The sequence below is a fragment of the Glycine soja genome, chromosome 17, assembly GCF_004193775.1.
Source record: "Glycine soja cultivar W05 chromosome 17, ASM419377v2, whole genome shotgun sequence".
NCBI classification, from domain to species: Eukaryota; Viridiplantae; Streptophyta; class Magnoliopsida; order Fabales; family Fabaceae; genus Glycine; species Glycine soja.
In genome coordinates, this window is record NC_041018.1 from 34,325,447 (window position 1) to 34,340,613 (window position 15,167).

The 15,167-nt window shown below is 31.7% G+C and overlaps 1 protein-coding gene across 1 annotated transcript; it reads right to left on the reverse strand.

Annotated features, from left to right (window-relative positions):
- Positions 1-1,765: 1,765 nt before the first annotated feature.
- LOC114392942 (potassium channel AKT1-like) lies at positions 1,766-9,445 on the reverse strand. The gene is made up of 12 exons (XM_028354207.1): positions 9,204-9,445; positions 7,938-8,303; positions 7,093-7,150; positions 6,681-6,992; positions 6,088-6,333; positions 5,704-5,802; positions 5,267-5,299; positions 4,959-5,144; positions 4,039-4,233; positions 3,859-3,934; positions 2,831-3,394; positions 1,766-2,090 (listed from the first exon to the last, which is right to left on the reverse strand). The coding sequence occupies exons 1-12, from the start codon at positions 9,410-9,412 to the stop codon at positions 1,834-1,836; spliced, it is 2,601 nt and encodes an 866-aa protein (XP_028210008.1). The 5' UTR covers positions 9,413-9,445; the 3' UTR covers positions 1,766-1,833.
- Positions 9,446-15,167: the final 5,722 nt, after the last annotated feature.

Here is a 15,167-nt window from a genome sequence, read left to right on the forward strand (position 1 = left end):
TGGCTCCCCTATATCTTTAAAAGGACTTATTTGTTATTATAACTATAATTGGGATTACCTTTCATGATTACCACCATATCATTAATCAACTATTGTTGTCACCATCATATATTGTCATTTATACTGCAATCACTATCGATTGTTGTTGTCATTACAGTCACCACCATTATTATTAAACATTTTTTAATATATAAATCCTCTATTTATATAAATTAGAACAACTATCTTGAATGGGAATGTTGTTAGGAGTTATTCTTCAATAATAGTGCTTTTAGGAATTTTTCTTCGAAAAGAGTGTTCATAGGATTTTATTAACTTTTTTATCACTTTTAATTTATAATTTAACTCTATATTTTTAAATTGAATTTTAATATTTTTTAATAAAAATTATCAATAGTTAAAATAACCATGTGTCACAATTTAAATTTTTTTATCATAAATCTAAAATATAACTTATATGTTCAAAACTATTTATTTGTTAAAAATTGTAATTATAAAATAATATGTATATATATATATATATATTCAAAATTATTTATTTATGATAAATTTAGTTATATAAAATAAAATTTATCTTATGCACTACAAATGTTAAAATACTAGCTTATTATAATTATTAGAATTCATAATAATATATATAATATAAATTATATTTAAAATTTATAATGAAAAAATTAAATTGTGATACAAGATTTTTTAATTATTGGCCTATTCTCTTAAAAAAAACTATTGGAATTAAATTTAAAGATAGAAATAAAAAAAAAGGAATTGAAAGAAATAAATAGTTTAGAAGATCAAATATAGATAACAAGCAAGTAATTTGATATAGTTGAGACGGGAATTTTTGGCTACTTATAAAGGTAGTATATGAAGGATGAAAATTACTTGTCTCATTTTCTTGTCCCACTAGAAATATGAGATAACTGATTTTCATCCGTATATGAAACATATTAAAAAAGAGAAGAAAGAAATATATAAAAGAGATAAGAAAAAAAAAATCAAAAGTATCTAATTGAAAATTACTTTTCAAATGTATTTTAATTTATAATATAAAAGTACATTCTCACAAATAATACCCATCAACTTCAGAATACTTTTAAAATATTTAAGTTTTTCAGATTTTTTTAAATATTTTTATTTGGCTCCACAAACAAATCTGCTAACCTATTGGCCAATGCATGACTAACAATTTCATAAGCTCATTTATTTCACAAACTAACTCAACAACTTCTTGGCTATTGCTTTATGCACCCCGGCCCTTTTTTGGCTTGATGCACCTCTAAATTTCTTAATATTTCCTTCTTATACTTCCTCTCCCAAGCAAACCCTAGATGCCTCTCCCCTAAACCTCCATGACCATCGCACCCCACCTCCACACAACCACCCATACACTACCACTGCAATCACACCCAATGCCACCTCTAGATCGCACTACTACCCGCCACCACCACATGCATCATTGTGACCAACAAACCTTCACGCCGCATCAAACTCACTGTCATGCCACACCACCCCATATAGTTCCGGATTAAGTAATCAGTAATATAAATGTATCATGGATTGAATAATTCATAATATATTTATTTTACAAATTATTCAATTCATAATAATTATTATATATTATTTACGGGCATATGTACATCGAGATGCACATATACCTATTTGTATATTACTCATATGCTTTCAAAACAAATATAGTAACATTTTTATAAGGCAAAAATTCAGCAATTTACAATTGACAAAGAAGCATAGTGTCAAGCTAAGATACAACTGCACAATGTATACCCATAGAAATCGATTAATTCATATTTCTGTTATTTTCAAAGTTCAGTCCTATTCAAGAATAAGAAGATCACCATCTCTTATAACATATATGTCTTCAATTTCAGCTCTTTCTTTGCTCAATATTTTGGTGGGAGAGAAATCAAACTTTTCAGCACCAATACGTAGTAATTCTTCAAGGGATTTTGGCAGAAAAACAAGCTTTTTGCCATGTTCACCTTTCTCTGGACAACTAAGAGTTACTCTGGCTGGTAATTCTTCCCTACTAGTGTGACTGGTTTTAGATGAAGATGTGGAATCTTTTTTATCTAAAAGAGAAAGCAAAACTAAAATTCAATGTGCTGAAATAAAAAGTAGTATTTAATGCCTTGATCTCAAAAATGAAATGAACTTCATAAATCATGAGTTCATGATAATCATGTTTCCCTTATTTAAGTTTAATTGAATTACCTCTCTAACACAAATATGAAAACTGCATTGGCATTAAAATTATTTTTATCAAAGATGTGAAAGTAACTTATCTCTTTATTTGTATGCTTGTTTCTCTCATCGTTTGTTGAAATGTCATTGGTACCAAATAACATTGTTGATGATTTATATCTATATGTATGTCTATCTATCTCTATATATCAAGGGTTAAACTATTTTACTTGGTCTCTAAATTGTCTCCTTTCAAGTTTTAGCTCCTACACGAGAAGAATATAAGTTTTAATCCCTATTCACATGTTTCTCAAAGTTTTGGTCCTTGTTGCGAACATTAGAGTGGACTTTGTAGTGGTACAAAACCACATAAAAAAATATTGGCAATGATAAACTCCAGTAAAAAATGGTATAAGGACTAAAACATATAGTTTTCTTATATAAGGATTAAAACTTAAAATGGAAACAACTATAAGGAACAAGCCAATAGTTTAACCCATACCAAACCATTCTTGTAATTGATTAATACAATACAAAAAATTATTACTTTCTTTCCTTTAGCCACTTAAAAATATTACATGCAAGTTAAAAAAACCGTTAAAATTGGAAAGATAAAATGCATATTTACCATAATTTTCCGTTGACATTATCCCAAAAAAGGAATTGTGGAAAGGGCTCATCTTTCTTCTTTGATGATTATCAAACCATGTCACTTCTTCATTAGGTGGCTTGCTTCCTTGATGAATGCCTAGTATAGTGGGTTTACTTTGACACCTTGCAACAAAGGACGTTGTAGGAATACCATGTGGTGCTTTGTTTTGTCCAACTTTCTTGAATATGTTTATTATTTCTTCGTGGCATTGTTGATCTGCTAAAATCCTTGGAGTCAAGCCACTATCATCTTGCTTATCAATGTCTGCTCCATGCTCTAGAAGGAACTTCACTATTTCAGCATTTCCTTCACACACTGCAGCATGGAGTGCTGTGCTTCCGTTGCTTGCGGACCGTGTCACGTCTCCTCCACATTGAACAATATCCTTGAGTAATTCTAAGTTATTTTGCGCAACAGAAATGCATGCAAGAGAACCTACATCGCCAGATGATATGTCTGCACCATTGTCTATAAGAAGCTTCATCACAGAATCATGCCCACCCTTGATTGCTTCCCATAGCGGGACATTTCCATCTAAGTCTGTATATATAAGAGCAGTTAAAGACTATACCAATAAGTCTAAATACCAATACTAACATACATAACTCCTACATGAAAAAAGTTATTTTTAATAAAACCAAAAGGTGTGCTAGACAAAATGATAATTTAGCAGTAAAATTTGTTCCAACAAAGATTAATGGAGTGATGAATTCGTTATACATGGACAAGGTAATTCATTTCATGTTTTAAATGTGTATTAAAGGAAGCTAGTGACATTGAATAAAAATTTGAGTCAAACAGGCTTTACAATTGGAAATTAATATCTTTTGATAATTTAAAATGAAGAAAAAGCCACTTTTAAATTCATTGTGTGACATTATAATATTAATGTTAAATGCTTCCATCACTTTTTTTTCCTCTTTTTTTAGCATTAATGTTTGGAAGGTGTTGACAAGCTATTTTTTTCCAGTAGTAATTGAACTTTCCAAAGGCACTAATTGTACCTTTGATGTTGGGATTAGCCCCATGTTCTAGAAGCAAAGCTACACAATGGTCTTTGCCTTTGGAAGCTGCAATATGCTGTTGCATGTGAAAGTAGAGTTGTAAGAATCAAGTATAGTAATATGTATAAAGTATAAACATACGTGTATGTGATCATTCTAAAGGAAATAATATTTCCTAACCAATGCTGTCTTTCCATCCTTATCTGGTTCATTTGGATCTGAACCCTTCTTTAGCAGTTGATGCAACAATATATCATCACCTCTGCTAGCTGCAAACAATAAACTAATAGGCAAATCCATTTTTCCTCTGGCTAACATTGCTTCTGTTTCTGCCAAAATTTCTTTCATCAGTGGATCCTCTGATTCATGTAAATTCTACACCAAAGAATTAAACATATCAAAATAACATAGACAATCTCCTCCATGGGAAACAATTATTTTGTTGGCTTCGAAAGAAGATTTGTCATTCTAATGGCATTCATACAATTTCACTTTCACACATCGGAGTTGTGCCCCATACAACACAATAAAATTTCTTATTCCATAATACTAGTCAATAGTCATGTAAAAAGAAATTGAAATCATGATCTTCTAATGTAATACTTAACCATCAACAAAATGTTTTCTAGAACTATTTTTCAAATTTATATTCTTTTAGTCTTTTTAAGGTGCACCTCTGCGAATCTCAACAAATGCATATGCCAAGTAGCAAATAACTGAAAGGTCAAGTGTATCCTTGCTTAGAATACACCCTAACAACATGTTAAAAATAGATGATGAAGTTGAGATTTAATAGCTTATGTCTCCACTAAAAATGAAAAGTTATCAAATTATGGTCTTCAATAGGAAAATTTAGGGAGGGGTGTATAAGAGTCCTAATAGCTTGATCCTACGGTCTTTGCCATTGACCATCTAAATATAAGGAATTAAAACCAAAAGATTCTAACATTTGAAATAAAATTGACAAACTAAATAATGTGTATAAAACTAAGGGAAAAAAAAAACAAATTGTTCTTTAAGTAAATGAGTGTGAATACAAAACTAAAAAAAGCAGAATAATTTATAGAAAAAATCAAAAGATCTCAAAGTTTTATATATACTTGAAGAAAATTGTTCATGATCATTGTTCCATCTTCAACATTTGAATGAGAAAGATTCAGAAATGAGGTTCGACTCAAACGCAAGATCTGGCTCAACCGCTTGGTTCGAACCGTAAACAATTGTGGCCTATAGCATAACACTCCTATTTCCCCAACTACATCTCCAGACTTTGCCTCGCCAACAACCTGATATAGTTGCATGCATGTTTTGTTAGTCATAGAATCAAGTCATTTAAGTGGACAATCCAATGACATCACATAAAAGAAAGAAATGGTCATTAAGAAAATATTAAACTAAACAAACTTGCCTGCTCTATTCCATTCTTATGAACGATAAGATCCTGTTATCATAAGAACATGAAAGTTAGTTTGTCATGTTTTTCTTTGAAATCTGTTATTAATTGGAGAAAGGACATTCAAGAAATTACTTATTTCATATACATTAAAAGGACAATCATGAAATAATGTCTAAGTTGCACTTTAAACTTTCTTAGTTTCAATTGCAATATTTTTACTATCCTTTATTTTTCTGTTTTTGTTTCTCTTTTACATTAAACATCTATATTTGAATCTTAGAAATTTGGAAATCTCAAACAATGTTAAATTTATTTGACAAATTACAACGTATGCAACCAATTCTTGGCAGAAATAGTTATTTTAAATACTACTCAAGGATTTGTGTGTGCATGCGCGATACAATACAATATAATTGTAAATAAAAATAAAGAGGAATATAATATCTTACTGCAGCTCCTGTAACGAATATATAGAAGTCTGTTGGTGCTTCATTTTGCAAAATCACATCATCCTTCGGAGGAAAATACTCAGCCTTCATCTCTGTGACCTTCAAATTTTGATATTTAAGCATAGTCACATAAAAAAAATCTATTCATTCAAAATAAAAAGAATGACTAGAAGCTAAAATACAAAAAATTATTCCAAAAATCCTCTCTATTTAACATTATTGGTCTCTCTAACAAGAGGTTTCTCAATTACAAACTAAATTATATAGATCACAAGTCTTATTTTAAAATAAATCTTCTCCATGTTTCAGATTTTGTTTAACCAAAAAAGGTTTTCTTCTTTTAACATAATAGGGTAAAGGTTATAGCAAATACAAAAGTATTACCAGTTGAAAAAGTAGGTCATTTGATACTCCATGAAACAAGTACACTTTGTCAACAAGTGAAAAGAATAGGTAGTGTGAGATGCTAGAATGAATGGCTTTTGGAAGAGAATCAATGATCTCTTGCTGTTGTAGTCCTTCTAAATCAGTTCTGTACTTCATAAGCAAATGAGCAAATATTTGTTCTTGCAAACGATTTGGCAGGTGGTTCCTATGGGCAAAATTTGAGGCAGATTGGACAGTGTCTCTCTAATGTGCGACAACGAAAGAAACACTTTCAATTAAAACTATATAATCAATGAACCTCTATAAAAATAAAAATAAAATATGAACTGCATAATGTTTTGAGACTCGAAATTCTCTTTTCATTCTTTCCTATAAAGCAAGGTTTTTTTATATTGTGGTCATGGTTTCGTCATGATCATTGGTATTGTGGGAAATTTCATCCGATAAGATTACAATTTGTTCGCATTGTGGTTGCAAAGACTTTTAAAAATCTCGACATTGCAACCGAAATCACGATCGCAGACCATATTTTAAAACCTTGCTTATAAGGCTTAACTATAAATAAAGGGTGGTGAACACGATATACTTACATATCTCTTAGTTCTTTCTGTCCAGTGGACTACCATATTGGTCATGTTGCCTATCAGATATGAGGTGAGTCCAAGATTAAAGAGCATATAAAAAATGTCAAATACCATTTCTTTTGTATTTACAGGATGTAGATCACCATAACCAACTGATACAAGGGTCACTATGGACCAATATATTGCTACTACATACTTTCCCCATAGATTCTGGTCAATGGCATCAGGAACAAGTCCAAGCCATGTAGATTCTGGATTATCCCGTGCAGCAAGAAAATAGAAAAAGCATGCAGCAGCATGCACTGAGAATAAAGTAACCTACAATGGCATGACATCATGACTAATAAGATAGGTTGTTTTATGTTACCAAGGCCATAACTCTACCAAGAAATTCACTTGAATATAAGTAAGTACTTACACATGTAAGCTTGCAACAACGCACCAAAAAGTAGTTATAGTTCCTGTCCTTTTCTAATCTGACACATGAAGGTAGAATGTAAACAAAATCACCCTGACTCAATCCAATATGATTTTACTGTTATACATCACTTTTCTTTACACAATTGTTTTTACTTTTTTTTTTAAAATGTCAAATCACTTAGGATCTAATATTACTGATTCTTTTACATTCCTTTTAGCACAGTCACTTTATATTCGTATCTATCTCGAGAAATTATTACGTATATAGGACCATATGATTCCAATCAATTTTCACGACATGCTATTAACTATTTTTTGTAAATTGAAAATATGGTTGTGTCATGTAAAGATTGATTGATTTCCCATGATTTGGGATAATGTAATAATTTATCATCGATCTCTCTTTTCTTTTATATATCACATATCCCACCATGATTAACTTCTCAATTTATCTCATTTACATGGGTATATATGGGGTGTAAACCCCAAACAGGAGCTTAAATTGCATTATATGGTCTTTGCAGTCACATTTGCAGTAGCATTGATTTATTCAAATTTTGCTAATTGGAATGCAATTACAAGTGTGACCGCAATCGTAATAAAAAACCATGACTCAGAATAGTGTGGAATACTAATTCCCCCATAGAGAAAGACCACACAATAGACTTTTCAATGAGTGTAGAAAAAACAATGTCAAATAATAAAGTTTTAGCCTGTATATGAGTTTAATTTGTTGCCTTAAAAAGGTACACACAATTGAGAATAGTTTTCTCGTACTTGGAAGTATGTGTAGGAAGTCTACAATTGAAATATGAGAAGGAAAAGTTTGAGTTTTGACATTACCTTGCAAACATGGCACTCACTCGATGGAGGCGCCAAAGGCGAAGAAAATTGAAGTAACTATATATCTGAAGAGAAGGTGGCAAAATTAAAATAACAACTTCATAAGGTATGGTTGCAATGACATCCAAGATCAACCAGGATTTAGCATATCTCAAAGCAATGAGTTTGTGGTCATCAACTAGCAAATATGTTGACTTATCAAGGTAGGCAACGAAGAATGTGAGCACGATGTCGATGGCAAAAAACACATTTACAACATTGTCCGTTATAGCCACTGCAATATTTGATTTCTCAAGGAAACCAAATTCAAATGGACACATCCAAGCAGTGTAGAAAACCAATATCAGAAGAAACGTGTTCCATAGTCTGCAATATCAATTATCATTACATATATATCATTATAAATAGTATATTAGGATCAAATAAATAACAAGTAATGATTTCTGTTAGTTAGGTACTTAGATTATTTCATATCATGATATGATTTCTTGTATTTCAGTTGAGAATTCTATTAGTTGGTTCATAGGAACTATTTTGTATAAAGTTTTTTCTGACTCTCAAAGAATAAGAATCATTATTTACTAATTTCAATTTTCAATTGAAATGCCAGAAATCATAACTGATATAAAATCTAACTAGGAAAAATCATAACTTGTTATTTATTTGATCGATCCTAATGAATAGTACCACCATTTATACATGTAAGAAACTCCTCTAATCTCATCATCTTAGAATTCAATAATAACTATTTTACCCTACATGATTATTCATAATTAGATGCCAATGTAAAAAAATCTTTATATGATAGTGTATTCTAAATAAACTCTTATTTAATTCATATCAAAGAAGTTCAACATGTTAAGTTTATATTTAAAAATTTGTTTTTCTATTTAAATTCAACTAAAACAACCAATTCATAGCTTTTTGGATAAATCTTTTCTTACTGATTACTAAAATTGTTTTTGTTTGAAGAAATGATTTTTTTAGGTAGTTTTTTTCTTCAGAAAGCTAGCTATTGAAAATAATAAAAAACAATTGTATCAAAGAAAAAAAAATTGCTTGCTAAACAAGGACTAAAACACTCCCAGTAAAAAAATGTGGTTATACAATGACAAACAAGGTTTGAGCCTAGGAGTTTGTAACTCTTTACCACTAGGTCGATCTTAGTGGATTAAAACATGCAGAACAAATGAAATGAAGTTTATTCACTAACAAAGAGATGGGATGGGGAGAATATATAGCAAAATATTGATCATTAAATCTTACTTGTAATGACGATTATATGGTGAGACAATGTATTGGCGAAACTTTGGTCTACCGCTGCCATTGCGAATAGCTGTGGCCCCGAGAGACGGAAGAAGAACTCCTGTGAGGCTGTATTGGCTGCCATCTTCTCTTGCCCCAATCGGGCTTTTGTCTTCATCATCTCTGTGATTATCATCGTCGCTACCACCACACATTCCAAACATCTTCATTTTCCTTCTCCGGCTTGATGATATTGTTGTTGGATTATTGTCACTTTTTTTTTTTTTGATAGAGAAAAAGAAGAAACCCTTTGTGTCTCCCCTTCCCCCCTTCTTCTCTATAAATAGGAATTGCTAATTAATATTTTAGCTTCTCTTATCCTTTCCTCCTTTCCCTCCACTACCTCCTGCTCATGTTTTTGTTGGTTGGCATAGGTTAATGATGCCAATTTTGGTTCTGCGGCATCAATGAATCATAAACTATTATAAAAAAAAAGTGTCTATTGTTAATGACGAATATAAATTACCCATCTGTTATATATATATATGTATCTTAGCTATTTTCTACATGGCCTGACCAGTCAACGTCTGAGATGTTAATTTGCTTGCCCACTTGCTGGTTGTCTTACCATTTGGCATTTGGCACTGCCTCCAACTCCAATATAGATTAGTGCATGGAGATAAAATTGTCGTAAAATCTTGACTCATTGCGTCACCTTAACATGCATGTCTCCCTCTTGATTTTGTACTTTTAAATCAATTTTAATTAATAATAAAATATGTCATAAAGAATATGTTAGAGAATGTATATATAACTAGCAAATAAACTTGATCTAGTGGTTTAATGAAGGTTGTTGGAATGGCAGGGGTGTAGGTTCCATTATCATCTCCACCGTTACCCAGCATGACAACAATTTTTTTACTGCAACATGCTATATTTCTAGTTGCCACATTACCAATCATTATAATTGGTACATTTAACCAATTATAATATGGCAAAAATGTAATTAGTCTAACTTTAAACTTATGAAAAACAAAAATATCCTACCAAATACTCCCTAAATGTCAAACAAAATAGAAATAGGGAGTGCATATTTTTCAATCCTGGCTTGTTGTAAACGTTAAACACACAATATTCTAAAACCAAGACAAAGTAATATAATTGATTTATGGTTTCAGGTCCCTGATTACAAATTGGAAATAAAGGATTTGTCTTCCTTTGCTTAAATTGAATAGTGTGCTTCGGCAAACTTTCTATAGAAAATAAATTAGGCAACCGATAAAGATAAAAATGGAGTATTGAACACAGATTACTATAAACTGCTGGATATAAAACATCAATTTAATGTAAAAATTCTTAAAGGGTTTTCTAAACTATCAATTATAGAAAACCAACAGAATCTTGAAACCTATAATTCTTACAAGCAATAGATAAGAGTGTACATTTCTCCATAAGAAGACTTGTACTTTTGTCCGTAGGAAAATTTGTACCTTTCTCCATAAGAACTTCTCTTCGGTGTACTTTGATTTCCTTGAAAAATGAGATAAATAAGATTTCACTTCCTTTGATTTTTCTTTTCTGTCTCTCTCCGTTAGTGATGGCTATGAGTGAGAGAGAACATTTTTCTGGTCAGGAAGGGGACCTTATTTCACGTTAGTGGGTATTAACCCCCTTTTATAACCATTACTCCCATCAAATAGCAGTTAGCTCTAGAAACTTCTCCTATTAAGCTCAGTTATAATTTAGCCCTTAATCGTTAATTATTTACTTATTAGTTCCTACATAAGTCACATGCCTCTCACATGAGACATTAATTCTTACATTCTCCCACTTGGCTCATGTGACATTAATAAACATTATGAACTAAATAAATAAATAAATAGATTAACTAACATAATGCGCATTAAAAATGACTAAATTGTTATATACATTGGGTACATCATAATTTCATGATTAAGAATATGGACCAATTCGAGTCATGACGGTCGTACATCATCTAATCGACATAGTCCCTTCCATGTACTACAAATTAGTTTTCTCCTTAATATGACCATTAGTTAGGAGTTCATAATTGGTCCAACATAATGTCTTTCATTCAAGACAAAACCTGTTAACATTACTCTAATGCAAACATGCATGCAAACATAGAGAACAGGTAATCAGAAACATATCATAATTGAGCTCAGAGTGTCACTAAAATGCATAAGATAAATTACACTTAATAATCATCAATAACAATAATGCTCATACTTTCAACATGTTCTATAATGTCTTGGGCGGTAGTCCCTTATTCAAAGGGTCAACTATCATAAGGTTTGTGCTAATTTATTTTATTGACACTCTTTGTTTCTGAACTTCTTCCTTCACGACAAAGTACTTCAATTCCATATGATTAGCACCCTTAGAGTACTTGTCGTTCTTACAAAAATATTGCTGCGGAGTTATCACAATACATTTTCAGCGGCCAAGCGATACTGTCGACAATTCCAAGCCCTGAATTAAAGTTCCACAACCAATTAATCTGAATTGTAGCCTCAAAACATACTACAAATTCAGCTTTTAGATGCAACAACAACTGATGCATACAAAATAGCTTTCATTTGTTTTCGTTCCATATCGTTTCTAGGACATTGTGCGAGACTAACTCTGTCTCATTTCTAAATTAGAATAGGTGATGTTAAACACTTTTCCATCTTGAATCTCTATAGTACTTTATCGATATATACTTTCTAAGATAAGCCTAACAATCCTTGTGATCTATTATGGAATATTTCTACCCTATCACATAGCTTACCTCACCCATATCTTTCACTTCAAAGTTTCTAGAGAGAAATTTCCCAGTCTCATGAAGAAGACCAAGATCGTTAATTGCAAGCAAGATATCATCAATATACAAAATTAGAAAATAACCTTATTCCCACTGACCTTCAAATATATACACTGATAAACAGTATTTTCCTTAAATCTAAAGGAAACAATGGTATCATTAAACCTCAAATACCATTTGTGGGAAGCTTGCTTTAAGACTGTATATTAATTTCTTTAGTTTGCATACCATGTGTTCCTTTCCTTCAACTGAGAACCCCATTGGTTGGTCCATATAAATATTCTTCTCTAAATCTCTATTTAGAAAAGTAGTTTTCACATCCATCTGATGTTGCTCCAAGTCATAATGGGCTACTAATGCCATGATAATCCTAAAAGAATCCTTTCGTGAGACCGATGAAAATGTCTCTTTATAATCAATGTCATCTTTCTGAGCAAATTCTTTAGCAACGAGTCTAGCCTTGTAACGTTCAAGGTTGCCATGAGAGTCACGTTTAGTCTTGAAGACCCACTTACAACCAACTCTCTTATAACTCTTTGGTAATTCTATAAGGTCCTAAACACCATTATGTTCCATGGAATTTATCTCTTTTTTCATGGCATTTAACCACTTCTCAGAATTATCACAACTTATAGCTTGTGAAAACGAAACTGGATCATTATCATTAATGCTTAAGTTTGTTTCTATTTCATGTAAGTATACCACATAGTCATTCGAAATAGCTGGTCTTCTTTCTTTTTGAGACCTCCTTAATGCTACTTCTTGTGGTTCTTCCACAATGGGTTCATCATGTATCATGGTCTCATCATTGTGTTGTACTTCTTCATTACTGTTTGTAGCAATAACTGAAGTAGTAATCACCTTACTGCTAGAGGCAAAACCTAAAGGGACTTGCACTCTAACTTCTTTAATTTTCACTTCTCGTGGAACTGTACTCCCACTGATTTCACCGTTTTCAATGAACCTTGCATTTCCAGTTTCGACAATTCTCATACTATGATTAGGACAATAAAACATATACCCCTTTGACTTTTCTGGATAACCAATGAAATATCCATTGATTTTTCTTGCATCCAATTTTCTTTCTTGCGGATTGTAAATTCTTATTTCTGCCTGGCAACCCCAAACATACAGGTGTCTTATACTAGGTGTCCTATTTGTCCACAGTTCAAAAGATGTCTTTGGAACTGCCTTACTAGGAACCCTATTCAACAAATACATGGCAGTTTTCAAGGCATACATCCACAAAGATACGCGTAAAATCTAATTGATTAACATACTCCTAACCATATCCATTAAAGTTCTATTATGCTTTTCTGATACACCATTTTGTTGTGGTGTACCGGGAATTGTGTATTGCACACAAATGCATGTTTCTGAACAAGCTTAGCAAATGGACCTGGGTGTTGCCCAGTTTCATCATATCTTCCGTAATACTCACCACCTCTATCATATCTAATAATTTTCACATTTATGTCTAATTGTCTTTTTACTTCATTGTAGTAAATTTCTAACGCATCCATTGCCTAAGAAATCTCGGGTAGTAAGTAGACATAACCGTAACGTGAATAATCATCAATAATGGTGATAAAATATCCTTCCTTTTGAAAGAACTAACATCAAAAGGTCCACAAATATCAATATGCACAATTTCAAGAAGCTGAGTGCTTCTTGTAGCTCTTTTCTTTGTATGTTTTGCTTGTTTTTCCCTTAATACAACCCACACAAATATTTAGATCCGTAAAATCTAGATACGGAAGAATTTCATTCTTTATTAATCTTTCCATCCTTTCTCTAGAAATGTGACCTAAACGTTTATGCCACAAGAAAGCAGATCGTTCGTTCACTAAACTACGTTTAGTGTCAACATTATGATGCAGAGTTAAAATAGTTTCAGCATACAAACTGTCTATTTTCAATTTATATAAACCATCACAAGAATATCAGTACCAATGAGATGATTATACTTAAATAAATTGAAACATCCATTACCAAAATTAAAAGAGTATGCAGTAACATCAAGTTTAGATAATGAAACTTAATTCCTAGATAAACTAGGTACATAAGGAGTTTCCATTAAATCTAAATGATGTCCAATGTCGAGTTTTAAACAATAAGTCTCAATTATTTCCACTGGAGCTTTCACTCCATTCCCTATGAAAAATGAACTTCTCATTTGGGCTTATGGTTTAGATTGTAAGGAATCTCTGCATAATGTTTAGAAATATGAGTCATACATCCAGAATTAATCCATCATGTATCATGGGAAACTTCAATTAAGTTTGATTCAAAACATACATGAGCATTAAGCTCACCATTCTTTTCAAACCAAGACTTACACTTTAGGCAATCCTTTTGAAAATGTCTTGATTTTCTACAAAATTGACAATTATTGCCCTTTGATACCTTCTTCTGGATTTGCAAAGAGTCGTCATTGTTCTTTAATGACCCTTTGCCTTTATCATGCTTCTTCATAAATTTCTTTTCAACTCCTTGATTCCCTTGGTGGCTTACATAATAACTGAGTGACTGCCTTGATTTTTAAGCCTTGTTTCTTCCTGAACTAACATACTATGCAATTCATGCACATTTCATTTATCTTTCATAGTATTATAGTTCATTTAGAACGGGTCAAACTCAGACAGTAATGAGTTTAGAATAAAATGAACAAGAAAGTTCTCATTCACAGCCATTATATTCCCAAGGTCTTAAGTCTTGCTGTAATGTTTGTCATCTCAATGACATGTTCATACATAGTACGTGAATCATCAAACTTCATGGTGGTCAATGTACTCATTAATGTCCCAGCAACAGACTTATCAGTTGTTTGAGAGCACTCTCCCACTAATCACATAAACTTTTTAGCACTTTCGATTTTAGGGAGAGTTGTCTTAATACTGTTTGCAACAGTCATTCTCATCAACATTAGGCTGAGTCTGTTAGATCTTTCCCAAGTTTTATAATGGACTTTCTCTTCATTGCTACTAACATCAATAATAGTAACTTCTCTTCCAACATAGCAAGATCATGATACAAAACACTAAGGTGAAATTGGACTTGCTCATTTCTGTCAGAGAAGTTAAGCCCATTAAAATTGGTACAGATGATGCATAAGAATCCAATGAATTTAAAACATGTATTACATAATAAAATTTACA